The sequence below is a fragment of the Larus michahellis genome, chromosome 9, assembly GCF_964199755.1.
Source record: "Larus michahellis chromosome 9, bLarMic1.1, whole genome shotgun sequence".
NCBI classification, from domain to species: Eukaryota; Metazoa; Chordata; class Aves; order Charadriiformes; family Laridae; genus Larus; species Larus michahellis.
The window spans coordinates 516,260-539,815 of NC_133904.1; the positions used below are offsets into that span (position 1 = coordinate 516,260).

The following is a 23,556-nucleotide window of genomic DNA, read 5'->3' on the forward strand; positions in this document are numbered from 1 at the left end:
CTCCATGTCTGCCGTGGGTGCTGCTGGCCCGGCGCCGGGGGGAGTGCCAGGAGGGGGCTGTGGGGGCCAGGGGCTCTGCGCAGCTCTTGCAGGGTGGCTGCAGCCTTCGGGGACTCTCGGCTGGCGGGGAGGCTGGGGCCCAGGGGGTGAAATGGGTCCTGGACCCCACCTGGGGGAGGGATGGGGTTGCCGCAGCATGGGCTGCAGGGCAGGGTCTCTGGCTGCAGCTGCCCCACTTGGGCTGTGACAGCGCCGTCCGCTGCTCTGGGCCTTTGGGGGCAGGGGCAGCAGCCTGTCTGCCAGTGCCCCCTGCCCTCCTGCCAGCTTTCCTGCCTTCTCTCTGCCGCAGAGCATCCCTGGTCCGCTCTCGGGGCAGCTGTGAGCCCCGGATGGCTCGGTGGGGGCTGTGGGCCTGGGGATAGTGTCCCCCACCGAGGCCTGGGGGGAGCGGGGCTGGTCCCTGGGGGTCAGACTGAGCATGGCTGCAGGGGACGGGACAGGCAGCAAGGTCCCTGAGCAGCGGGTTCCTTGAGCTGGGTGCCCTGTGCCCCTGGCTCTGCCACGGCTCCATCTGGCCACCAGCCTCTGGGGTAGCTCAGGGGGCCCCTTCCTCTGCTTCCCCTCCACGGCCGGTCCAGCTGCGCTCCCGCCGGGCTCTGCCTCCACTTCCCCTGGCAGGGAAACCGTGACTCTGCCTGGAAGGAATTTTCCTGCTGTCTCCCCTCCCTGCAGCTTAACCCTTCCCCAGCTGGCCGTGAGCCACCACCAGTGGCTAGTGGAGGTCAAGGAGCCGGGCAACCTGCTTCCTCTTCTCTGCCAGCCCTCTTCCTGCTCCTGCTGTCAGCTGCCGGAGCAGTGTGGTGGATGGACCAGGTGAGCAGTGCTGCGGGCTGTGTCCTGGGGCTGGGACACGGGGTCCGACAGGCACTGGGACAGGCAGAGGGAAAAATCCAGCTTGCCCCACAGTGAGGAACTTGGCGTGGTGCCCTCGTCCTGTTCTGCTCCAGGCCTGGGGTGCTGGGGGGGGTCAGGCTGGGGCAAGTGGCCCTGGCTGCGATGGGCCAGCCATGGCCGTGCCCAGCCCCACACTGTGGCACGGCAGTCTCCGGTGCAGGACGTGTTCGTCCACACGTGCTTCCTCTGCAGCGAGGAGATGTTTGTGCTTGGCCGCCTCCGGTAACGGCTCTGGCCTCGCTGCCCCTTCCCACATCCCACCGGAGCCGTGGGTCTGCGGGAGGCCGAGGAGCCGGGGCAGGGTGAGTCCCTCTGCTGCTCCCGGCCGCCCGCTTTCCCCTTGCCCGTGGGCAGAGACGATGGGGTGGCTCACCCCGGGATGAGCACGGTCAAACCCCGGGGCGCCCTTTTTGCCACCTGGGAGGGCTGCAGCCCTGACCCCGGTGGCCACGGGGAGCAGCCCCAGCCTGGCCCGGGCAGAGGTGGCCCTGCAAGCCCTGGCTCCTCAGCTGCCCAGGGACGGGAGCCCCGGGTGACCTGGCAGGGCGCAGGGAGGAGGGAGGAAGGTGAGGTCTGGCTGCTGCGGGCAGCAGCGTTCCTGCCCAGGGCAGGGCTGTGAGGCATGGGGCGCTGGCCGTGACCCTGCGTGTCCCAAGGGGCTGCAGCCGGGTCACCGGACCCCTCCCGCACCCCGAGGCGAGCTGGGGGGACGCAGCATGTGCAGGGATGTGGGGGTCAGTGCTCTCCCATCCGAGCTGCCGGCGTGGTCCGGAGGTGGGAGACGTGGCTGTGTCTTGGGGCTGGCTCCCGGCTGTCGGCTCCCGGCTCTGTGGCCTGTCCCTGGCCGGACTCTGCTTTGGCACTGCGGGCTGCTGGGTTGTGCTGAGCTCAGCCGGGGTGCCTGCCGGACCGTGTCCCCCGACGCCAGGGCCCCCTCCCCGGCAGCGAGGCGGAGGGGAGCGCGCAATGGAGCCTGGCACGGGCCCAGCCCTTCCGCAGGTACCTGCAGTACAGTAGGCAAATGTTTATCCTTGCCCTGCCAAGCCACCGGGCGAGTCCGAGTCCCGGCCCCGTGCCCAGGCTCTGCTGGGTCACTCCCTGAGCGGGGGGAGCTCGGGGACCGGCTGCCTCAGGGTGCTGCACCCGCAAAGCCATCCGTGCCCTGACCACAGCCCCGCAGGTTGTGACAAGGACCGGGACGTCTCTGAACCCGCTGCTGCCTGGGCAGGGGGTGCCAGGTGGGTCTGGGGCACAGGGTGCTGGGCTGGGGGGCTGGGCGAGGGGCACCCCCCAAGCAGGGACACCATTCCCGGCACGCCGGGGTGCTCTGGGTGCTGTGGGCAGGTGGCACAGCCTGGCTTGGTTGCCGCTGGGTGATGGTTTGTCCCCTTTCCTGCGACCCCCCCAGGGATGAGCGTGCTGGCCAAGGCTGGTGTGAGGGAGGGGACCCTTAGCAGGACCCCGGGGGGGCTCTGGGGTGTAGGGGCTGAGCGGGCGGGGGGTTTTTATCCGCAGCAGCGGGGCACTGCGGTCCCCAGGCCGGCACGCAGCCCCGGCCAACGCCTCCCAGCTGTGGCGCTGGGGGGTCTTGCAGCCCCGCGGGGGGGGTCCCGCAGCCCCGGGGGGGGAGACCCGCTCTACCCGGGGCTGGAGGCGCCTTCCCCCAGCAGAGTCCCGCTCCCGCAGGGGGTGTGCGGGAGCCCGCGCTGGGCTCTGCCCCGCGCTGCCCCCCGCTGCCCGGCCCCCCCGCCCCGGGCCGTGCCCCCCAGCCCCCGTCCCGGCCAGCAGCCCAGGGGTTAAGGGGGCGAGGAGGTTCGGGTTACTTCCCTCGGAGCTTTAGGAGGGAAGTTTCCTCCCGCTGGAGGCTGAGCTGGCGGAGCGGAGAGCCCGGCACCGGGCGCAGGCAGGGCGCAGGCAGCGCGCAGGCAGCGCGCAGGCAGCGCGCAGTCCTGGGTGCCTCGATGGCGACGGGGCGGGCGGGACCCCCGCGGCCCCTCGCTGCCCGCGGCTGAGCGCAGGAAGGTGAGCGGGGGGAGCGATGCCGCTGCCGTCGTGGGCGGGGGGGCAGACCCCGAGCCGGGGGTCCTGGGGGTCCCCACCCTGGGGGGGTCGTTGGCTTGGGGAAAGGCGCCGTGTGGGTGCACGAAGGGGCCGGCGCGGGGCTGTGGGGTGCGGGGCAGGCGGTGGGGCTGTGGGGTTCGTGTGCAGGGGGGTCATAGAGCACGTATGTGATGGGGCGGGCTTTGGCGGGGGGGGTCGGTCCATGAGGGTGCGTGAGGTTACGGGGCTGCGGGATGTGCGCGCGTGCGAGGTTATGGGGCGCGTGGGGCCAGAGCCTCAAGGGAGCTGTGTGCCCACGTGCGTGACACCCGTGTGCCCTGTGTGTGGGACACGGGACACGCGTGTGCGCCGTCTGCAAGGGCCGCGGGAGGAGGAGGCTTTGCAGTGGGGGGAGCAGCAGCCGGCGTGGGCTGGGGGAGATGGGGGGCGTGGGGTGGTGCAGGCAGCCCGGGGAGGGGGCTCAGAGCAGGGTGTGGGGGCCGCTGGCGTCAACAGGGGAGAAGTGTGTGAGGGGGCCGGCCCTGGGGCGAGCCGGGGTGAGTGACTGCACGCCATGCCCGAGGGGAGTCTGTGTGGGGAGGGCCAGTGCCTGCAGGGGCACAGGGTGCCCGTCAGTGCGGGACGGAGGGCGTGCAGGGTGCCTGGCACCTTCACGGCTGCTGCGGCCCCCGGTCCCTGGGGGACTGTCCCAGCCGTGATTTGGCGTCTGCTGTTCCCCACACCCTGTGTGGGGGGTGTCCCTGGGGGGTGTCCCTTCGGCCAGGGCAGGGACCGGGGCACAGCGTCCCTGTGCTGTGCCGCGGGGACGGCCAGGCCGTGGGGACGGCCGGGCTCCACAGCGCAGGGGTTGCCCAGGAACGCCGCGGCATCCCAGGGCCTGCTCTGCCGGGAAGAGTGACACTGGCGGGTGCAGCTGGGCGCTGTTGAGGACAGGGCACGGTTCCCTGAGGACACGCTCAGCCTCACCCCACCTTTGCCCCAGAGGTGCCTCTCCCAGCAGGACGTGCCCATGTCACCCCGCTGGAGAGACAGATCTTGGGAAGAGGAGTTTCGGTTCCCAGGGAGAGACCAGCGCTTCCCCTCCCCACCCTGCCCCTCGCCGGGACTTTGCTCCATGGTTTCTGCTGTGCCCGCTCTGACGCCCCAGCCCAGGGACGCCTCTGGCAGAGCTCCCGGGGCTGACCCACAGGGCCTGGGGGGCTCGGGCTGCTCTCCCTGCCAGGGCAGAGCTCTCAGGAGACGTGTGCGCCCTGAGCCCCGGCTCAGTGTTTGCGTGGCTCCAGCCAGACCCCTGGCCAGGGGCTCTGCGCCGTGGGGCGCGGGTGAGGCTGTGCCCACGGGATCCCCCATCTCCCAGCCATGTGCTGTGCGGCTCGGGACCCCCAGCTCGCCCGGGCTGCGGCTGGCGGGGGGGCTGAGCGTTGCCTGTGGCACGTGCAGGCTGCTGGGTGCCCCGCGGTGGGTGGCAGCGGGCATGTGCCTGCACAGGCTGGGTTCACAGGGCCTGGAGTTTGACCTCCAGGTGCGAGCCCGGTGACTCAGCCCTAGACTTCGAGAGGGCTGCGGGCAAGGTGGGCTCCCCAGCACAGCCCGGGCTCCACCCGCGCCGCCCAGACCCCCGCGGCTGCACCCTGCGCCCTCCCGCTTTGCCCCTGGTGCCTGGGCAGCCTGGCGAGGTGCACCCCTGCCAGGCCGCGGGTGCCACCGTGCCCTCAGCCCCAGCAGCAGGTCCCTCGCAGGCAGAGGGGCAGCCAGGACCCCCCAGTGATGATGCAGACCCCGTCACTTGAGGGCAAACAGGGCAATGCTGAACCAGAGGGTGGGCTCGGGTGCCGGGGCTGCCCGCCTTGCCCCGCGGTGAGGTGGGGATGTGGTCGCCGGCTGTGACCACCCGCTCTGTCCCTCCTTTTGCAGGGCCAGGCAGGTGCTTGGGAGGGACCCTGGGAGTCCTGGCTCACAGTCCGTGCCCACGCCCGCGCTGCCCATCCCCAGTGGTGCAATCCCGAGCTGCTGGTTTCACCTCCCGCTCTAGTGGCACTGGGTTTTAGTGCTCCTGCAAGGCCAGGTGGCGGGTGGGTGGAAAGCTCATCCTGGGGGCTGTCGCCACCCTGAGCCTCATGCTCGTTTAATACTTCACTCATTAACTTGGACTAATAAACCTCAAGTGAGCGAGAGGCTAAAAGCCGTGCCAGCCAGGCAGCACCTCCTGCGTGAGCACCGCCGCCGCAGCACCACCATGGCAGCCGGTTTCTTCATCAGCAAGAGTGTGGGCATCGTGGCCATTGTGCTGGGCCTGGGGGCTGTGGCCACCATCATCGCGCTCTCGGTGGTGTATGCCCAGGAGAAGAACAAGGGGCATATCTCAGATCCTGGCAATGCTGAGACCACCACTGCCGTCGCTGAGACCACCACCACCGCCATCCCCAAGACCACCACCACCGCCGTCCCCAAGACCACCACCACCGCCGTCCCCGCCACCACGGCTGCCTCCAGCACCACCACCGTCCCCGACAACCCCTGGAACCGGTGGAGGCTGCCGACGACGCTGATGCCAGAATCCTACGAGGTGACCCTGCAGCCCTTCCTGACGCCCAACGCCAACAACATGTACATCTTCAAGGGCAACAGCAGCGTGGTCTTTGTCTGCAAGGAAGCAACCAACCTCATCCTCATCCACAGCAACAAGCTGAACTACACCATGCAGGGGTCCTTCCTCGTCTCGTTGGAGGCAGTGGATGGCTCCAGTGCCCCTCTCATCTCCAAAACCTGGCTGGAGAGCTCCACCCAGTACCTGGTGGTGCAGCTGGACGGCCAGCTGCAGAAGGACCAGCGCTACCGACTCTTCAGCATCTTCACGGGGGAGCTGGCTGATGACCTGGCCGGCTTCTACCGCAGCGAATACATGGATGAGTTGGGCGACACGTAGGTGGAGGGCAGGGGGCCGAGGGGGGTGCGGGGCTGGCCTGGGGGTGGCGGAGGGCACGGGGGGGGTTTGGGGCTTCCCTCCCACTGGGATGGCGGGATGGGTGCGGGGAAGCCTCCGTGCCCCGCTGTGTCTGCATGCCACCCCCAGCGAGGAGGGGGCTGGGGAGCGGGCAGGGTGTGGGGGGAGCGGAGGGATCCGGGGGGGTGCTGGCCCTGCAGAGGCCCCCCCGGGTGCTGACGGGGTTTGCTTGCAGGAAGGTGGTGGCCACCACTCAGATGCAGGCAGCAGACGCGCGGAAAGCCTTCCCCTGCTTTGATGAGCCGGCCATGAAAGCCACCTTCACGGTGACGCTGATCCATCCCTCCGACCACAAAGCCATTTCCAACATGCCTGTCAACAGTGAGTGGGGCGGGGGGAGCCCCGGCGGGGGGGCCCAGGGGCCTGGCAGGGCTGCGCGGTGACCCTGTACCCTCTGCTCCCCGCAGGCACCCAGCAGATGAAGGACGACAATAAGTGGAACATCACCACATTCCAGACCACCCCCAAAATGTCCACCTACCTGCTGGCCTTCATCGTCAGCGAGTTCGACTACGTGGAGAATACCTCGGAGAACGTGCTGGTAGGCTGGGGGTGGGAGACACCCCCTTGCCCGCCGGGGGGGTCTGTGCCCGGGCAGCGGCTGAGCCCCATGTCTCTCCCCTCCAGATCCGCATCTGGGGCCGCCCCAAGGCCATCGCTGAGGGCCAGGGCGACTATGCCCTCCAGGTGACTGGCCCCATCCTCAAGTTCTTTGAGGAAAGCTACAACATGTCGTACCCGCTGCCCAAGTCCGGTGGGTGCCACGGGGCGGCCAGGTCTCCGAGAGGAGCTGCCTGCCGCGGGGGGGACGGGCAGTCCGGCTCCCCGGCAGCAGCACACCAACGGGACCCCTCTGTCCCCCAGACCAGGTCGGCCTCCCCGACTTCAACGCGGGCGCGATGGAGAACTGGGGGCTGGTGACCTACCGGGAGAACTCGCTGCTCTTTGACAACAACTACTCCTCCATCAGCAACAAGGAGCGGGTGGTGACCGTCATCGCCCATGAGCTGGCCCACCAGGTACCCCCCCGGACCCCCCACCTGCCCTGCTGGCTGGCTGGGCCTGGCTGACGGGGTGCTGTGCTCCCCCGGCAGTGGTTCGGGAACCTGGTGACGCTGCAGTGGTGGAACGACCTGTGGCTGAACGAGGGCTTCGCCTCCTACGTGGAGTACCTGGGCGCCGACTCGGCAGAGCCCTCCTGGAACATCGTGAGTGCTGGGGCCAGCGGGCAGGGGGTGCAGGCACCCCCGCCACCCCTGCACCCCCGGGGGCGTCCCCCGCGGCCAGGAGGGCGCAGGCAGGGCTGAAGCGGGTGCTGGCACTCACCCCCGCAGAAAGACCTGATGGTGCTGAACGAGGTGTACGCGGTGATGGCGACGGACGCCCTGGCCACCTCCCACCCGCTGACCTTCAGCGAGGAAGAGATCAACACCCCGGCCCAGATCAGCGAGGTCTTCGACAGCATCGCCTACAGCAAGGTGGGCGCACGGGCACCGGGGCGGTGGGGTGGGCTGCGGGGTGCCCCGCGCGCCCGGGGTCTCTCACCCGCCGTCTCTGCAGGGCGCGTCCGTGCTGCGGATGCTCTCCGACTTCCTCACCGAGGACGTGTTCCGGGAGGGGCTGCAGGTGAGGCTCTGCTGGTGCCAGGGGGCACCGAGCCCCAGCGCGGGGTGGGTGGCCCATGGCAGGGCCCTCCCCGGGTGCTCTGTGGGTGTCCTGCACCCCGGACCTGCCCCTGCCCCTGCCCACCTGTCTCTCCCGGTGCCCTCTCACAGACCTACATCAAAACCTTTGCCTACGGCAACACCAACTACACGGACCTCTGGCAGCATTTGCAACAGGTAGGAGGGGGATGGCGGCTCCCGGCTGCTCCCCCCAACACCGGCCCCTTCCCCGCCGCTGCCCCAGCTCTCGGGGGCTGCTGGTGAGACGGGGTCCCAGCCACGTGGCTGCTGCGCGCTGGGCGAGGGGTGCAGCGCCAGCTGAGCCCCGCGCCCCACCCGCACCCCACGGCACCGGTGACCCGCGGCGCTGCCCCCCCCCGCAGGCTGTCGAGAAGAACAATGTCGTGCTGCCCAGCTCCATCGGCGGCATCATGGACACCTGGACGCTGCAGATGGGCTTCCCCGTGGTGACCGTCAACACCCTTGATGGCACCATCAGCCAGAAGCACTTTCTGCTGGACCCCAACTCCAAGGTGGACAGGCCCTCCCCCTTCAAGTGAGTGGCGTGGGGGCTGTTGGTGACGGGGAACTGGGGGGGCCAGGGGGCAAGGGCTGGTCCCACCACCTTCCTGTCCCCGGCACAGCTACAGCTGGATCGTCCCCGTCACCTGGATGACGAATGAGACCATGGGGGACAGGTACTGGCTGACCAAAGTCTCAGGTATGGTGTGTCCTGCCCAGGCTGGGAGCAGGTGTCTTGCTGCCACCTCCCCTGCCCTGGCGGAGGTTGGGGTCCCCCAGGGGGGACACCGGTGGGGGGGGCTGAGCCTGGCCTCCCTCGCGGGTGGGGGGCGACTCTGTCAGACCCTCCTCTCCCCCTCCCAGACACCAACGACACATTCAAGGTGGGCAGCGCCAGGTGGCTCCTGCTGAACCTGAACGTCAGTGGGTACTTCCGCGTCAACTACAACCAGGAGAACTGGGAACAGCTCCTCGCCCAGCTCTCCAGCAACCACCAGGTACGCGGGGCCAGCCGGGGCCATGGCGTGGGCTGTGGGTGGGCCCCCACCTTGCACACCCCCACACCCCACGCACCCCACTCAGGGCTGCCCTGCGACGCCGATTCTGCCCTCTCTCAGGTCATCCCCGTGATCAACCGTGCCCAGATCATCGATGATGCCTTTAACCTGGCCAGGTGAGCCGCACCGGCTGCCCCGGGGGGGTCCAGCGGGGTGGGAGCCCTGAGAGCGGGCAGCGGCCGTGGGTTCGGAGGGCTGACTCTGTCCTCCCCCCTCACAGGGCCAAGTACGTCAACGTGACCTTGGCCTTGAGCACCACGCGGTTCCTGAGCCAGGAGACGGAGTACATGCCCTGGGAGGCAGCGCTCAACAACCTCCATTACTTCCAGCTGATGTTTGACCGCAGTGAGGTCTTCGGGGTGATGACGGTGAGCGGTGCCACCCGCCCAGCCCCGGCCCCCTTCTGCCGCTTGGCAGAGCCCCGTGCCAGGGGCACGGGGGCGAGGGGCTGAGTCCGCACCCAGAACTGGGTTGGGGGCTGCTGCTGGTGCCACCGGGCGCTGACCGTCCTCCTGCCCCCCAGAAATACATACGGAAACAGGTGACGCCCCTCTTCAACCACTACAAGAACATCACCGGCAACTGGAACAACATCCCTGAGGACCTGATGGACCAGTGAGTGCCACGGCCCCGGGGCTGGGCTGGACTCCCGGGGTCTCCCCGGCCACACCAGGATGGTCACCCCAGTGTGTGCTGGGGACAGGGCACGGCCCCGCTCGCGACTCGGCACCGGCTGGTTGGTGCCTGGCTGTCATGTGCTGGTCCCCAGCCCCGCGCCGCCCCTCTCTCCCCAGGTACAACGAGATCAACGCCATCAGCACAGCCTGCTCCTACGGCATCGCTGAGTGCCAGGACCTGGCCACCAACTACTACACGCAGTGGCAGCAAAACATCAGCCATAACCCGTGAGTCCCCAGGGTGCCCCAGTGCCACCATGGTGGACGACCGCCCAGCGAGGGGCTCCCAGCTGAGATGGCTCTTCTCTCCCGCAGGATCCCCCCGAACCTGCGCTCCTCCATCTACTGCAGCATAGTGGCCACGGGCGGGGAGGAGGCCTGGACCTTTATCTGGGACAAGTTCCAAGAGGCCACTGTCGTGTCCGAGGCTGACAAGCTCCGCACGGCCCTCTCCTGCAGCCGCGAACCCTGGATCCTCAACCGGTGGGTGCGGGGTCCCGGCTGGGCGCCGCGACTCTGCCCCTGCCGGCCCCTCACCCGGTGACGTGTGCCCCCCCAGGTACCTGCAGTACACCCTCGACCCCAAGAAGATCCGGAAGCAGGATGCCACCGCCACCATCAACAGCATCGCCAGCAACGTGGTGGGGCAGCCCTTGGCCTGGGACTTCATCCGCGGCAACTGGAAGACGCTCTTCAGCCAGTGAGCACCGCGGGGGGGCTGCAGGGGGCTGCGGGGGGCTGGCTGGGGCGGGCAGCATCCCCCATCTGCCCGTGCCCCTTTGGGGGGTGCTGCTCTACCCGGGACCCCCGGCTCAGCCGTCCCTCTGCTCTCCCAGGTATGGGGGCGGCTCCTTCTCCTTCTCCCGGCTGATTTTGTCAGTGACCCAGCGGTTTTCCACGGAGTTTGAGCTGCAGCAGGTGAGGCTGGACCCTGGAGCTGGCACCAGGGATGCCCAGCCCCGGCTGCGGCGGGGGCACGGCTCTGTGCTGGCGGTGCCTTGCAGCTCGCCCTTCGCCAACAGCTCCTGCGCCCCATGTGCCCAGGGGTCCGGGCAGCCAGGGCACTGCTGGGGGCTGTCAGGGGCTGCCGGGGTTGTGCCGGGGGGCCGTCGGGGGGCTGCTGGGGTTGCCCCACACCCGTTCCAGCCCCTCTCCTCCCCTGCAGCTGCAGCAATTCAAGGAGGACAACCAGGACGTCGGCTTCGGGTCGGGGACGCGGGCGCTGGAGCAGGCGCTGGAGAGGACCCGCGCCAACATCAACTGGGTGAACGAGAACCAGCAGACGGTGCTGTCCTGGTTCCAGGGTGAGATCATGGCTCCCCGCCGCTAACGCATGGATGCCACGCAACGCACTCTCCGCCCGACCCAGCTGGCACAGGATGGGCTGGCGGGGGCTGAACTGAAGCTCATGGACCCCACTGCCCCACAGCCGTGGGGCTGGACCCTCACCCACTCCCCAGCTCTGCTCACTCCAGCCACCGGCCCCAAACGCTCCCTCCTGGTGGCCCCGGCCCAGCCTGGCCGGGTCCTGGGCTGCTCGGGAGGGGCTGGGGCCAATGCCCACGGCGGGGCCTGGCGCCTGTATGATGGGCGATAGGGTGGAAATGGGGGGCTTTTGGCTGGTGGGGGGGTCCCGCTGCCCTTGGCTGCCCGGAGCGGCGCTGGGCCCTGCAGGCTCGTGCAAGGCTTGGGGGAGGTGTAAATAAAGGCTTGCACAACAGCTCTCACCACTGGACTGGGGTGCTGGGGGGCACGGGGGGCACATACCGGCCTGGGGGGGCTGCACTGGGGCCCGGGCAGGAAGCGCCTGGGACCCTGCGGTGGGCACGGGGTGGGGGCCGGGAACGCAGAGCCCCCTGGGCCGTTAGGAGCCCGGTGCTAAGTGGCTCTGGGGGCTTTGCCGACGCCAGCCCCCCGGCCCCTCCGTCTGACGGCTGGGTGCGATTTCTCCTGCCGGGTCCCGGCACCGCACGGCGCCTGGCCTGCCCGGTCCCTCCGGGCATGGGAGGTCTCCCCACTGTCCCCTCGGAGCAGGCGCTGTGGGGTCGGGGCAGGAGGCAGCCACGGCTCCCTGGGCTGCCCTGGCAGGAGGGGGTGCCAGCAGCTGGCCCCCCCGGGGACCGTCCCCCGTGGACTGCCCGGGTCCCCGCAGGGAATGGTTTGGGCAGAGGGACCCGACGGGCGGGTGGGAGCTGCTCTTCCAGCGGTCAGTGGGGCTGGGGAAGCGCCCTGGGTGGGGGTTCCCTCCGTCACCCCAGCTCTGGGGACATCTCTGAGCTGCGGGGTGGGCTGGCTGGGGACACCGAGCCCCTGGCGCGGCGTGGGGTGCCCCTGGCGCAGCGACTGGGGTCCCGCAGTAACGAGTCGGAGCGCAACAGTGCAATGGCAGCTTTAATGAGCAGCCCTTCCCCGGCGTCCGTCCGGCACGGCTCTATGGGACGGCCACGCCGCCGTCCCCCACACGGCCGCTGCGGCTGGGGGTGCAGGATCAGCTCCAGCCCCCCCAGTGCCGTGCTGGGGTGCAGCTGGGCAGGACGGGGTCTGCACGGGGGGCCGGGCAGACGAGCCTGTGCAGGGCGGGTGGGCTGCCGAGCTGTGCAGAAAGAGCTGTGTCAGGCGAGCGGCCGTGGGGCGGTACCGCGCCCCCCACCCCACACCCCGGTGCCCCCCACCCCGCACCCGGGCTGACTCTCCGGCTCAGCACGCATCAGTCTGTGCCCCCCAGCGCAGGCAGACCCCCCCGGCCATGGCGTGCAGGGGGATTTGCTGAAGCAGCCCTGCCCGCGCCCTGCGAGGAGCATCCACCCCCCGGCCCCGCTGCCCCCGAGGGCGGTGGGTGCGGGAGCAGGGGCTGGGCTGGGGAGGGGGCTGTGGGTACCTGGCAGTGCGCAGGCAGCTGGGAGCCACGCGTGGGCGTCTCGGGGGGCCCTGCGTCCGTCAGTCCTGCCCCAGGAGGCTGCGGGGGGGCTGCAGGTTCCAAGCAGCAGGAGGAAGCCGTCCCGGTGCCCGTGGCGGTGGCGCGTGTCTGGGGGGGCTCCAGCGGGGTGACTGCTCCGAGGCTGCACAGCGGTGATGACCAGGACCCCGAGATGGAGACAGGGGTCCTGTGCAGCTCCAGGGGGATCCCTGCGACAGGGATGTAGGGGGGCAACCCCCAGGCCTCCATGCCCGTGTCGGGAACCCCAAGCACCTCTGGGGGGGTCCCCGCAGCAGAGCCACACGGGGGTGATCCCCAGGCACCCGTCCCCATGCCAGGAGCCCCGTGAAGATCCAGGGACGTCCCCATCATGGGAGGGGACCCCCAGCCCACAGTATCAGGGGACGAAGCATCCCGTGGGGCTGGAGCTGGTGGGTGCAGGCGGGGGTCCGGGGCCTGGCAGCACCCCAGACCCTGTGGGCAGAGGGGGCAGTGCCGGGGGGCCGCCCCCCGCCGCCGGGCCAGCGCCTCCTCGCTGAGCCCCAGCAGGGCCGAGAGGTGGGCGATGTAGCGGATGGCGAGGCGCAGGGTCTCGATCTTGGTCAGGCTCTGCCCCGCGGGCACCAGCGCGGGCGGCAGGTAGTGCCGCAGCCTCAGCAGCGCCTGCGCCAGCCGCCGCATCCGCAGCTTCTCCCGCTCGCTGGCGCTCTGCCGCGGGCCCCCCGGCCCCCCGCGCCGCCCTGGCTCATCCCCACCCCCATGCTGCCCCCCGGCTCCCGGCTGCCGGCCCCGCGGGGGACATGGGGACGCACGGGGGGGCTCTCCAGAAGGGGTTGGGGAGATGGTGTCGACGAGCCCCCTGGCCCGGTCCTGGAGCAGGGCATGGCCTGCTGGGGGCTGGGGACCTCGGGGCAGGAGTGGGGCTGGGGGTCCATCCATGGCTGGGGTCTGCTCTGCCGCCCGCCTCTGGGGGTGCCCAGGCAGCCCTGGCTTTATGCGGGGCAGGGGCGCGAGGTGACACCTTTGCGACCACCTGGAGGTGTCAAAACCTACAGAGCCTGGCTGGGGCCGGCCGGGAGCCTGGGAATGCTGGGCCCATTTGCAGAGGTGTCATTTCTGACTCCTCCGGCCCTTAATTGGCGCTGCCCGGCGCTGGGAAGTGTGCAGGGACCAATTCACACGGCCATGAGAGATGCTAACGCGTCGACCAGCCCTGCCAGGGCCCGCACCACCCCGCACGGCACCACTGCTGTGCTGCTGGGGGCAGCGGGGACTTGACCTTCCAGTGCTGGGACGCTGAGCCACCAGCCCTGACACCCAGCAGTGTCCCCACACCTCCCCTGCCCTCTGCACAGCTCCCAGCCCCGCGGGCCGGGGGTCCTGAGTGTGCCCCCAGCTCCAACCAACCACCTGGAGGGGCAGGGGGATGCAGGAATGTGGCAGCCGGGCTGGTGCGCTGGTGCCGGGACCAGTGGGCTCCTCTTCGGGTGACGTCCCTTGCCCTGGCCGTACTGCCTTGTTCTCCCTGACCCAGCGGGATGCAGCCCCGGCTCTCTGAGCTGTTGGCGTGCTCTGGAGAAGCTGGAGGCACAGCCTGAGTTTTTGTGGGGATCCAGCAGGCTGTGCCCCCCCCCCGAATGGAGCTGAGGCTCCCCGTGCTGCTTGTCCAGCTGGTGCAAACCCCAGAGCCGGGTCGGGGTCCCCGAGGCAGCGGGCAGCAGTGTGCTGGGGTGCTAAGCCCTTTAGGATGCTCCAGGGCAGGGGACGCTGCCAGCACCCATGTGCTGGGGACGCAGCAGGAGCAGGGGGGAGGCAGCTACTGGCCCTGCTCTGGGGTGGGCAGCGCTCCCGGCTGCAGAGGGCCATTTGCCGGGATGCGTTTGCAGTTCTCCCGCGGGCTGGGCACAGCCTCTGGGCACCGTCCCTGCCAGCCGTCCACGTCCCGGCCGGAGGTACAGGAGCTCACAGCCAGGGCCAGGAGCCCTGCGGCCGTACGATGCCCAGGAGGTGCGCCAGAGCAGGGATGGTGAGTCCAAGGTAGACAGTAAGGCACACTGGGGAGGGCCCCCGGCAGTGCCCGGCGGGACCCCCTCAGTGGGAGGGCTGGCGGCTCCTGGGGGCATGAGTCTGAATGGGCACCGACCGCCTGAGGAGGGCTTTGGCCAGCTTTGGCCAGCAGCACCATCAGGAGCCCTGTGGCTGAGCCCCATCCCAGTGCCCTCTCCCCATCCACCCACGGCCCTGTGCCCACGCTCCTTCAATAAGGGCTGGAGGGACACGGGGGTGACCCCATCCCCCCCGAGCTGTGGGGGGCTGTGGGCTCTGCCTTGGGGGGGCTCTGACCCCACGGCCAGCGCTGTGACAGCCCAGCCGCGCTCCAGCACTTGTCTAAACACAGGGGGAGGTGGGAAGCGGCTGCTCAGCGGGGCCGCAGAACTCATTACCCAGGAGCTCATCAGCTAATGAGACCCAGGAGGGGGCCTGGGAACGGGGGGAGCGGGGCCAGGGCAGTGCCGAGGGGCGTGCGGGGAAGGGCCTGCGCCCCAGGCCGTGCTGTTGGGTGCAGGGCACCCCGCAGAGCACCCTGCCGCACTCCCGAGGCCAGGCTGCCCATGGACCCCCACTGCAGCCCCCAGCCCCAGAGACAGGCTCTGGGATGGCATCAGATGTTTGTGTACCCAGAGACGTGCTGTGGGTCCGGGTCGGCACCGGCACCCTTGGACCTTGGTCAGGGCAGCGGCACGGCACTTCCTCCAGCGAGATGGCAGCGGGAATTAATAGCAATTAACTCTGGTGCTTTTGTGCCATGTCTGCGATGTCCGTGGGAGATAATGCCAATTTAGATGCCGATATCCTCATGGCATGCATGCCTGGAGCAGGGCTTGGCCAAGGGCCGGGCTGCAGGGGTGACAAATCAGGGTGCAGGTAGCTCCGAGCAGCACAAGGGCCGGGTGCCACGGTGTGGCTTGGTGGCAGGATGGGACCGTGGCAAGGGACCACAGGGTCCCCACAGCCCCTGCACCGCTGGATGCCCAGGACCCTGCGACAGCCGCATGATGCGGGTTTGAAACACTGGAGATCGCCGTGCCCAGGCTCCCCACGAGGCCGGGGCACCCGGGGCTGAGCAGCGTGCCTGGCTTCGGCAGCGCGGCGAGGACGGCGGGAGCACTTGGCCACCGCTGGGTGATAAGCAGGGTTTATCTCATTGCCTCTGCGTCATGGCAGTGCCAAGGAAAACTGAACAAGCTCCATGTGACCACCAGGAAACACGAGATGGTGAGCAACGAGGTGCCCGCTCACCCGCCCCGTCGCCAACACTGTCACGGGGAGGGGCCGGCCCTGCGCCCCACTGCTGGCTCTGCGCCCCACTGCTGGCCCTGCGCCCCACGGTGCCACAGCTGGCCCTGTGCCCCGTGGCCCCACAGCTGGCCCTGTGCCCCACTGCTGGCCCTGCGCCCCGTGGCCCCACAGCTGGCCCTGTGCCCCGTGGCCCCACAGCTGGCCCTGTGCCCAGCCCCATGCCCGACAGCTGGCCCTGTGCCCCACTGCTGGCCCTGTGCCCCATGCCCAGCTCCGTGGCTGATACCTGATATTGGGGAAGCCTGTGCCCACCCGGCATTGGGGGGGCTGTGCCCACCCAGTATGAGGGGGTCCCACACCCGCTGCCGTATCCCCGGGGCCGTGCACACCCGGTACGGGGGGGTCCGTGCCCACTGCCGTATCTCCGGGGCTGTGCCCACCCAGTATGGAGGGGTCCCGTGCCCCCCGCTGTACCCCCGTCGCCGCGCACAGCGCCGTGTGGGGGTCACGTACCCCACGGCACCGCGGGGCCGTGCTGCCGGCGGGGGGGGGCGTGCTGCCGGGGGGGGCCGTGCCGGTGCCGGTGCCGGGGGTGGTGCTCCGGCCCCCCCGCCCGCTCCCTGATGGATTTTCCTTCCCTTCCCGGGGCCGGGTTTCCCTGGAAACCTTCGCACCCGCCGGCACCGACACCTGCGGGGCCTGGGAACGCGGCGGGGGGGCCCCTCCCAGCCCCGCCCCGCCCGCCCCGGCCCCCCCCGTGAGGGTCCCCGCGCCCCGGCCGCCCCTCGGCGGCACCCGACGGCACCGGGCGGCGGTCGCGGCTCCGCGCCGAGGCCCCGCGGGCGGCCGGGCTCATTAGGGACAGCGTGTGAAACGCCATTAGCGGGGGCTGCGGGGGACCTGCCGCGGGAGGGCGGGCCGTGCCCCCCCGCCCCCGGCACCGGGCGAGGGGGTCGGTGCCCCACAGAGCCAGGCTGGGCACCGGGGCTGCCCCGCTGGGGCCTCGCTGCGCCGTGGGGGACGTGGACACCCGGAGCTGGCAGCTCGCACCCCACTGCAGGCCCCACTGCAGACCCCTCTGTGTGGACCCCACGGCTGACCCCCCCCATTGCAAACCCCACGGCAGACCCCACGGCAGTCCTCCCCCCATTGCAAACCCCACGGCAGACCCCACAGCAGTCCCCCTCCATTGCAAACCCCACGGCAGACCCCCACTGCAGGCCCCGCTGAAGGCCCTGCTACAAGCCCCGCTGCCAGCCTCCTTGCAGCCCCCGCGTGGGGCCCAAGCCCCATCCTGAGGTCGGTGGCGGGGGGGTGAGGGCTGCCGGGGGGGGGTGGGCAGCACAGAGCCGCCTCACACCGCCGGGGTAAAATTCGTCACCCGCGTGTTCAAAGCCGGCTGCCCTCAGCCCCCCCCGGCCTTTGAAGTGCTGCTGATGCTGGCCACGAAGGTGCCACTTCACACCTCTGGCCCTGCATAAAGCCAGGGCGGCCGGGGGACACCGGCACTCGGCCCCACAGCCATGGCCCGCTCGGCAGCCCCTGGCCTCCCGCTCCCCGCCACCGCCCTGCTGCAGGACTGGGGCTGCCGCGGACCCCCGGACCCCGAGGGCTACAGCAGCAGCTCGCCTGCACCCTCGCCCGACTCCTGCGGCCTCTCGTCCCCCGCCACCACCCGGGGACCCTGCCGCGGCCCCGCCACCCCTCGCCTGCGAGGCTGCTCCAGGGGCAGAAAGGGGGTGCGGGGCCCGGGGCCGGGGGGCCCACGGCAGAGCGCCAGCGAGCGGGAGAAGCTGCGGATGCGGCGGCTGGCGCAGGCGCTGCTGAGGCTGCGGCACTACCTGCCGCCCGCGCTGGTGCCCGCGGGGCAGAGCCTGACCAAGATCGAGACCCTGCGCCTCGCCATCCGCTACATCGCCCACCTCTCGGCCCTGCTGGGGCTCAGCGAGGAGGCGCTGGCCCGGCGGCGGGGGGCGGCCCCCCGGCACTGCCCCCTCTGCCCACAGGGTCTGGGGTGCTGCCAGGCCCCGGACCCCCGCCTGCACCCACCAGCTCCAGCCCCACGGGATGCTTCGCCCCCTGATACTGTGGGCTGGGGGTCCCCTCCCATGATGGGGACGTCCCTGGATCTTCACGGGGCTCCTGGCATGGGGACGGGTGCCTGGGGATCACCCCCGTGTGGCTCTGCTGCGGGGACCCCCCCAGAGGTGCTTGGGGTTCCCGACACGGGCATGGAGGCCTGGGGGTCGCCCCCCTACATCCCTGTGGTTGGGACCCCCTCGGAGCTGCACGGGGCTGTCGCCTCCAGCGTGTCCTCCTGGCTGTCCCCTCCTCACTGCGCAGGGGCAGGGGCCCCCCCAGACCTCCTCGGCAGCCCCCTCCTGGACGCGGGGCTGATGCTGCCGGAGTTTGTGGATGCAGGGACAGTCACCCAGGTACGTGCGCTGGCAGGGATCGGGGGGAGCCCTGGCGGTCCCCAGTGTGGGGTTGGCATGGGGCAGGGCTCAGCCCCCGCGGTGCGCTCAGAGCCGCCTTGGCTTGGGGCAGTGCGGGGACTGGTTTTGGGGTAACAGCAGCCTTGTCTGGGGGTGGGAACGGGGAGGTGTCCCCCCTCCTCCCTGCAGTGAGTGCACGTGGGTCCCTCAGCCTGCTCCGATCCTCCCCGGTGCCATCCTCCCTCCCGTTTGTGGCATCCCATCAGCTGGGACAGGCCTGAGGCCGTGGTCCTGCTTGGCCCTGACCGGAGTCCTCCTGGCGGGTGGGCTCTGCCAGCCCCTCTTCCAGCACCCCCCCAGACCCCAGCCCTGCCCTGGACCCTGCCCTGGCCGGTCACCCTCTCACCCACCCTCTGCTCCCCCAGGACCTCTCCACGGACCTGTTCTCCCTCCTGGAGGCTCTGTTCCCGCCACAGCCCCAGGACTGACGCAGATGAGCCCCCGGCTCCCCGGTGCCGGAGCACCCGCTGCCACGCGGCCCCACGACGCACCGGCGGATGCCTGCAGCTCGGGGAAGCGTGTCCCCCCTTGGACAGCTGGGAGGTGGGGGGACGAGCTACCTCTTGTGTGAGCCCGCAGCTCTGCTGGACGTGCCAGGGCGGCCGCGACTGTACATAAATAAACCCTTGTGCCCCTCCGTGTGTCACCGCGTGGCTGTTCCTGCGGCAGGAGCTGGGCACGGGATGGGGTGCAGCACGTCTGGGCCACTGCGTCACCTCCGGGAGTGGGTTTGGGGCCGGGAGAGGGTGGCTGAGCAGGGTTAAATGTGGGCACATGGGGTCCAGCAACAGGCAGAAGCGTGGGGCCGAGGTGACCCCATCGGGATGGAGACCCCGCAGGTGGAGGGGAGTGCGGGGGGGGCTGAAGACCGGCCCCTCTGCCCCCCAGCCCCTCGTCGGCTCCCTGCAGGGTCTGGGGAGTCCATTAGAGGGGCCGTGGTGGGGACTGACAGCCGGGTGCGAATGTGCTGGGGGGGCCCTTCCCCGCCCACTCCGGGGGCCCTGGGGCAGGGGGTCTGCAGGGCTAATGAGCCCCACTTATCTGTGAAATGGCTTGCTAATAATGTTAATTCCCTCTGCCAGGGGGGCGAAGCCTTTGAGATGCAAAGCAGGTCCCCTGCCCTCCCCCAGGCTGCAGCTCCCCCCTGGCCAGGGCTCATGGGCCTTGGGGACACCCTGTGGCCATGGGGACATGCTCCGGCCGTGGGGACAACCACGGTCTGGGGGAGCAGCTGGCAGAGGCAGGGCTGGGAGAAGGGACCTGTGGGTCTCTGGGCTCCCCAGATGCACCCCAAAGTGAGGGGCCTTGTGCACCCCGATCCCCGGCCCTGGGGAGGCCAGTGCAGCACCCACCAGTGCTGGGGCACGCTCGGGCTGGGGGGCTCCCTCCCACGGCTGCTGGGCATCTCCCTCTGCCCAGCTCCTCGCCCAGCTCCCCCGTCCCGCACATACTGCCCTGCCCCGCGTGCGTGTCCTGGGGACGGCAGCCGTACAGGGTGCCGAGCAGGGGCCACGCCAGCCCCGCGCCGCTGGGATGGGGTTTGGGATGAGCCGGTGGAGCGGGAGCGGGCAGAGGGGGACGGAGCTGCCTGCGGGCGGGTGGGGGGGCAGAGCTCAGGGCAGAGCTGTGTGTGCACGTGCCCAGGGACGTGTGCGTCTGCGTCTGCACCAACAGGAACGTGCATTCGTGTCCCTGTGTGTGTGTGTGTGTGTCCCCGTGTGTGAGCACTGTGCACGCTTACGTGTCCGTGTGCGCGTGTGGGTGGCGCGGGGCGAAGGACCAAGCCGTTCCAAGCGGGCTGGCTACGTCAAGGAGCAACCTGAGCTACCAAGGGCATCCCACCGCCCGCCTGCTGAGTGTGGCCCAGCAGCAGGCAGGAGGGGGCTGCAGGCGCCGGCAGTACCTGTCCTGCTCCCTCTCTTCCCCGGGCCCCCGCCAGCTCACTGCCAGCAGGCACGGCGCGGATGCGGGAGCCCTCGGCACGGAGAGCCGGCAGCGCGTGAGCAGTGGCCCCGACATGGCCGGGCCGGGCGGTGCTGGGCAGGACACCCTGGCTGGAGGTGAGGTGGGAGGGGGAAGGGGGTACCTGGTTCCGGGGGGCTCCAGAACTGGGCTGGGAGGGTCTCTGTCCCCGTGTAGGACCACGAGGGATGCTCGGGGGTGGAGGATGGGTGGGCAGCAGGAATGGCCTGGGGTAGGTGGTGGGTTGGGGTCAGCAGAGACTGTCTCCCCCTGCCCTGCTTGGTGCCAAGGACCCCCAAAGCTCTATGGGGCGGGGGGGTGTCTGGAGGAGCCGCGGGGCTGCAGAGAGCAGCTGAAGATGGGAATGCAGTGAGATAAGGTGGGGGTTGCGGTGTGGGGCAGGGAGCAGGGCTCCAGGGAACGGACCTCCTACACTGAGCGTGACCTGCCCCCCCACCAAGCCCCCACCCCAGGGTCCCCTCCGGGCAGGCTGCCGCTGCCTGTCTGCCTGTTGCGGCAGGAAGGAGCCATCCGGACGCAGAGCCTGCAGTGGGGAACGCCAGCGCAGACCCCTCCAGCAGCCTGCCCCCCCCGGAGCGGGGCTGCGCCTGGAGCCCCCAGGCCGAGGGCGGCGAGGAGCCCCTGCGACTGCCCACCTTCTCCCCCGCCGCCCAGGCCCGCGTGGCCGTCACCTTCCTCCTCTTCGCCCTCTCCGCCGGCTGCAACCTGGCGGTGCTGCGGGCGGCGGGGGGCCGGCGGGGTGGCCGGCGGTCCCACATCCGCCTGCTGCTGCTGCACCTGGCGGCCGCCGACCTGCTGGTGACGGTGGCGGTGATGCCGCTGGATGCCGTCTGGAACATCACGCTGCAGTGGCGGGCGGGCGACCTGGCCTGCCGCCTCCTCATGTACGTCCGGCTGCTGGCCATGTACGCCTCCGCCTTCGTCACCGTCGTCATCAGCCTGGACCGGCAGGCTGCCATCCTGCGCCCGCTGGCCATCGCCCGTGCCCGGAGGAGGAACCGCATCATGCTCTACGTCGCCTGGCTCCTCAGCGCCGGGCTCTCGGTGCCGCAGGTACCCGTCCCCGGGGCTCCTCTCCAGCCCGTGCCCCGTGGCAGATGCCCACCTGCCCCCCAGGGTGTCCCCGGGGCTGGTGCCGCCGCGAACCCTGCAGGATGGGGATGGAGAAGGCTTGGAGGGAGGCAGCCGAGCCGGGCAGTGAAGGAGGGGCTGTGGCATCGTGCCCCTTCCATCTCAGCTCCCGCCCTGCTGTGTGCCCCAGCCCCGGGCAGTGGGGAGCGGAGCTGGCACAGGGACCCAGTCCCACGGGCAGGGTCTCACCCTGTGGCTCCGGTGGTCCCCGGCTCCAGAGCCCGGTACCCTGCCTTGGGAAGGCGTGGGGTCCCCCATCACCCCGCGGCCCTGGGGAGGGGGCTGCCATCCCACCTCTGCTCTGCCTCCAGCTGTTCCTCTTCCGCACCGTCACCCTCCGCCCCCCGCACAACTTCACCCAGTGCACCACGCGGGGCAGCTTCCCCCGGCCCTGGCACGAGACTCTCTACAACATGCTCGGCTTCACCTGCCTCTTCCTGCTGCCGCTGCTCATCATGGTCTGCTGCTACGCGCGCATCCTCCTGGAGATCTCCCGGCGCATGGGCTCCAGCCTCTGTGAGTGCCCAGGCACCCGGCTGCCACGTCCCCGTGCCTGGGGGGCTTTGCCGGGACCCTGGGATGGGGGGAACCGAGGGGAGCTCTGGCTGGGGCTGTGCGGGGACCCCCCAGCCCTCCCTCAGGGCATGGGGTCCCTGTCCCAGCCGGGCTGCTAAGCATCCCCCACTCCGGGCTGTGCCCTCCAGTCTCCTCCCGGGACATGTCGCTGCGGTGCTCCAGGAACAACATCCCGCGGGCACGGCTGCGCATGCTGAAGATGAGCCTGGTCATCGTCTCCTCCTTCATCCTCTGCTGGACCCCCTACTACCTGCTGGGGCTGTGGTACTGGTTCTGCCCGCGGGCCATGGAGAAGAGGGTCTCGCCAGCCCTCACCCACATCCTCTTCATCTTCGGCCTCTTCAACGCGTGCCTGGACCCCATCACCTACGGGCTCTTCACCATCCCTTTCCGGAGGGGCTGGGGCTGCCCCTGTGGGCACGGCCCCGAGCCCCAGCCGCCCTCCCCGGCCACCGGCTCCTTCCGCTGCTCGGCCTCCTCCCTGCCACGCAAGCGGGGTGTCCCGGGGGCGCGGGGGCAGCGGGTGCCCGCTGGGCCGGGGCTGCCTGCCGGGGCTGGCTCCTGCCAGAGCAGCTCCCTGTGAGCCGGGCACGGCCCCGCGCCCATGGGGGTGCCCCGGGGTGCTCAGCAGGCACCGAGGCTGCGGGCTGGAGGGGACCGGCGGCAGGACAGCGAGGGCAGCACGGGCTTGGTGGGGACGGGGTCACTGCCGCTCTTTTCCCACACCCCGAAGTGCCTCTGTGGGCTGCGGGGCTGGCTTTTGGGGGCCCCCCCAGTCCCCTCTCTGTGCCTGCCCAGCCCTGCACAGCCGCTGGAGCAGAGCCCAGCCCAGCAATAAAGAGTCCCGCAGCCACCTCCTGTCCTGCCCTGCCCGTGTCCCCAGCCATGAGCCGGGCTGCGGTCCCCAGAGCCAGCGCTGCTGGGACGGGTGGGTGGGAGCCCCAACCCTGGGGGTGGCTGCTCCAGAGCTGGTCCTGGCTGCTCCGGTCTCTGCCACCGGGGGGTCCCATGGCCCCCAGGGATGGGCAGCTCTGAGGGTGTCCCGCACAGTGCCCAGGGCTGGGTGCTACCCTCTTTGCGGCGGCTGCGGGGGCTTTTTGTCCCCGTGGGGCTCCTGGCCCCGGTGGTGCGTGGGGCTGGTCCCCGCTGGTGGCGCGGAGCTGGCAGCAGTCCCAGGGCACCGTGCTGCCTGCAGCAGCCTTGCACCCGCCGGCGGCTCCGCTCGAAACAGGAGCTCTTGGCTCCTGGTGAAGGTCATTGCGAGGTGCGGGGGCCCGGCTGCTCCTGGCTGCGCGGCAACTGTCCCAAGGCCAGCGCTGCCACTGGAGCTGGCGCGGCCCGTGGGACCAGGAGAACTGGGGAGGGGGCTGCAGCGGGGCTGTGCGTGCCTGGGCCCCTTGCTCTCCCCCTGCACCTCGGAGCAGCCGGTCTGAGCCCTGCCCGTGGCTCCGGGAGCAATGCCAGGAGTGAGGGATGGCTCATGGGAACGGCCCCGGCCTCCCCCCGGCGCAGGGAAGGGTTGGGGGCAGAACCGGGGTGTGCTGCAGCCAGGACTGAAGCAAGAGGCGTCTGCCCGGAGCTCCCCGCTTTGCTGCGGTGGGTCGCTGGGCTCCATCACCCCCTTCGGTCCCTGCTGCCAGGGGGGACCCAGACCTGGGGATCTGCCCTTAGCCCCGGGGAAGTCGCGCTGCCAGCGTGGCAGCTGTGGTAACTGC

At 70.6% G+C, this 23,556-nt stretch overlaps 4 protein-coding genes across 6 annotated transcripts; 3 read left to right on the forward strand and 1 right to left on the reverse strand.

The window, feature by feature from the left end:
- Window positions 1–2,068: 2,068 nt before the first annotated feature.
- Window positions 2,069–11,168, forward strand: ANPEP (alanyl aminopeptidase, membrane). 3 transcript variants are annotated; one of them, XM_074601063.1, is made up of 21 exons: window positions 2,069–2,192; window positions 4,930–5,937; window positions 6,195–6,340; window positions 6,427–6,560; window positions 6,647–6,773; window positions 6,884–7,038; window positions 7,114–7,227; window positions 7,354–7,497; window positions 7,580–7,645; window positions 7,795–7,860; window positions 8,067–8,239; window positions 8,328–8,404; window positions 8,569–8,702; window positions 8,823–8,878; window positions 8,983–9,130; window positions 9,286–9,377; window positions 9,557–9,667; window positions 9,755–9,922; window positions 9,999–10,139; window positions 10,276–10,357; window positions 10,605–11,168. In XM_074601063.1, exons 2-21 carry the CDS (start codon window positions 5,252–5,254, stop codon window positions 10,767–10,769), a joined length of 2,985 nt encoding a protein of 994 aa, XP_074457164.1. In that variant the 5' UTR covers window positions 2,069–2,192; window positions 4,930–5,251; the 3' UTR covers window positions 10,770–11,168. The 3 variants fall into 3 exon arrangements, with proteins under 3 accessions (XP_074457164.1, XP_074457165.1, XP_074457163.1); XM_074601064.1 differs by lacking the exon at window positions 2,069–2,192 and adding an exon at window positions 2,816–2,976 and having other exon boundaries at window positions 5,181–5,937; XM_074601062.1 differs by lacking the exon at window positions 2,069–2,192 and adding an exon at window positions 2,822–2,976.
- Window positions 11,169–12,136: 968 nt separating this feature from the next.
- On the reverse strand, window positions 12,137–13,295 carry LOC141748742 (uncharacterized). The gene is made up of 2 exons (XM_074601247.1): window positions 12,318–13,295; window positions 12,137–12,256 (listed from the first exon to the last, which is right to left on the reverse strand). Exons 1-2 carry the CDS (start codon window positions 13,293–13,295, stop codon window positions 12,137–12,139), a joined length of 1,098 nt encoding a protein of 365 aa, XP_074457348.1.
- A 3,884-nt stretch (window positions 13,296–17,179) lies between these two features.
- On the forward strand, window positions 17,180–18,579 carry LOC141748257 (uncharacterized). Its single transcript, XM_074599986.1, has 2 exons — window positions 17,180–18,091; window positions 18,517–18,579. Exons 1-2 carry the CDS (start codon window positions 17,180–17,182, stop codon window positions 18,577–18,579), a joined length of 975 nt encoding a protein of 324 aa, XP_074456087.1.
- A 1,589-nt stretch (window positions 18,580–20,168) lies between these two features.
- Window positions 20,169–22,424, forward strand: LOC141748848 (gonadotropin-releasing hormone II receptor-like). The gene is made up of 4 exons (XM_074601501.1): window positions 20,169–20,211; window positions 20,634–21,187; window positions 21,577–21,781; window positions 21,970–22,424. Exons 1-4 carry the CDS (start codon window positions 20,169–20,171, stop codon window positions 22,422–22,424), a joined length of 1,257 nt encoding a protein of 418 aa, XP_074457602.1.
- The last annotated feature ends 1,132 nt before the right edge of the window (window positions 22,425–23,556 follow it).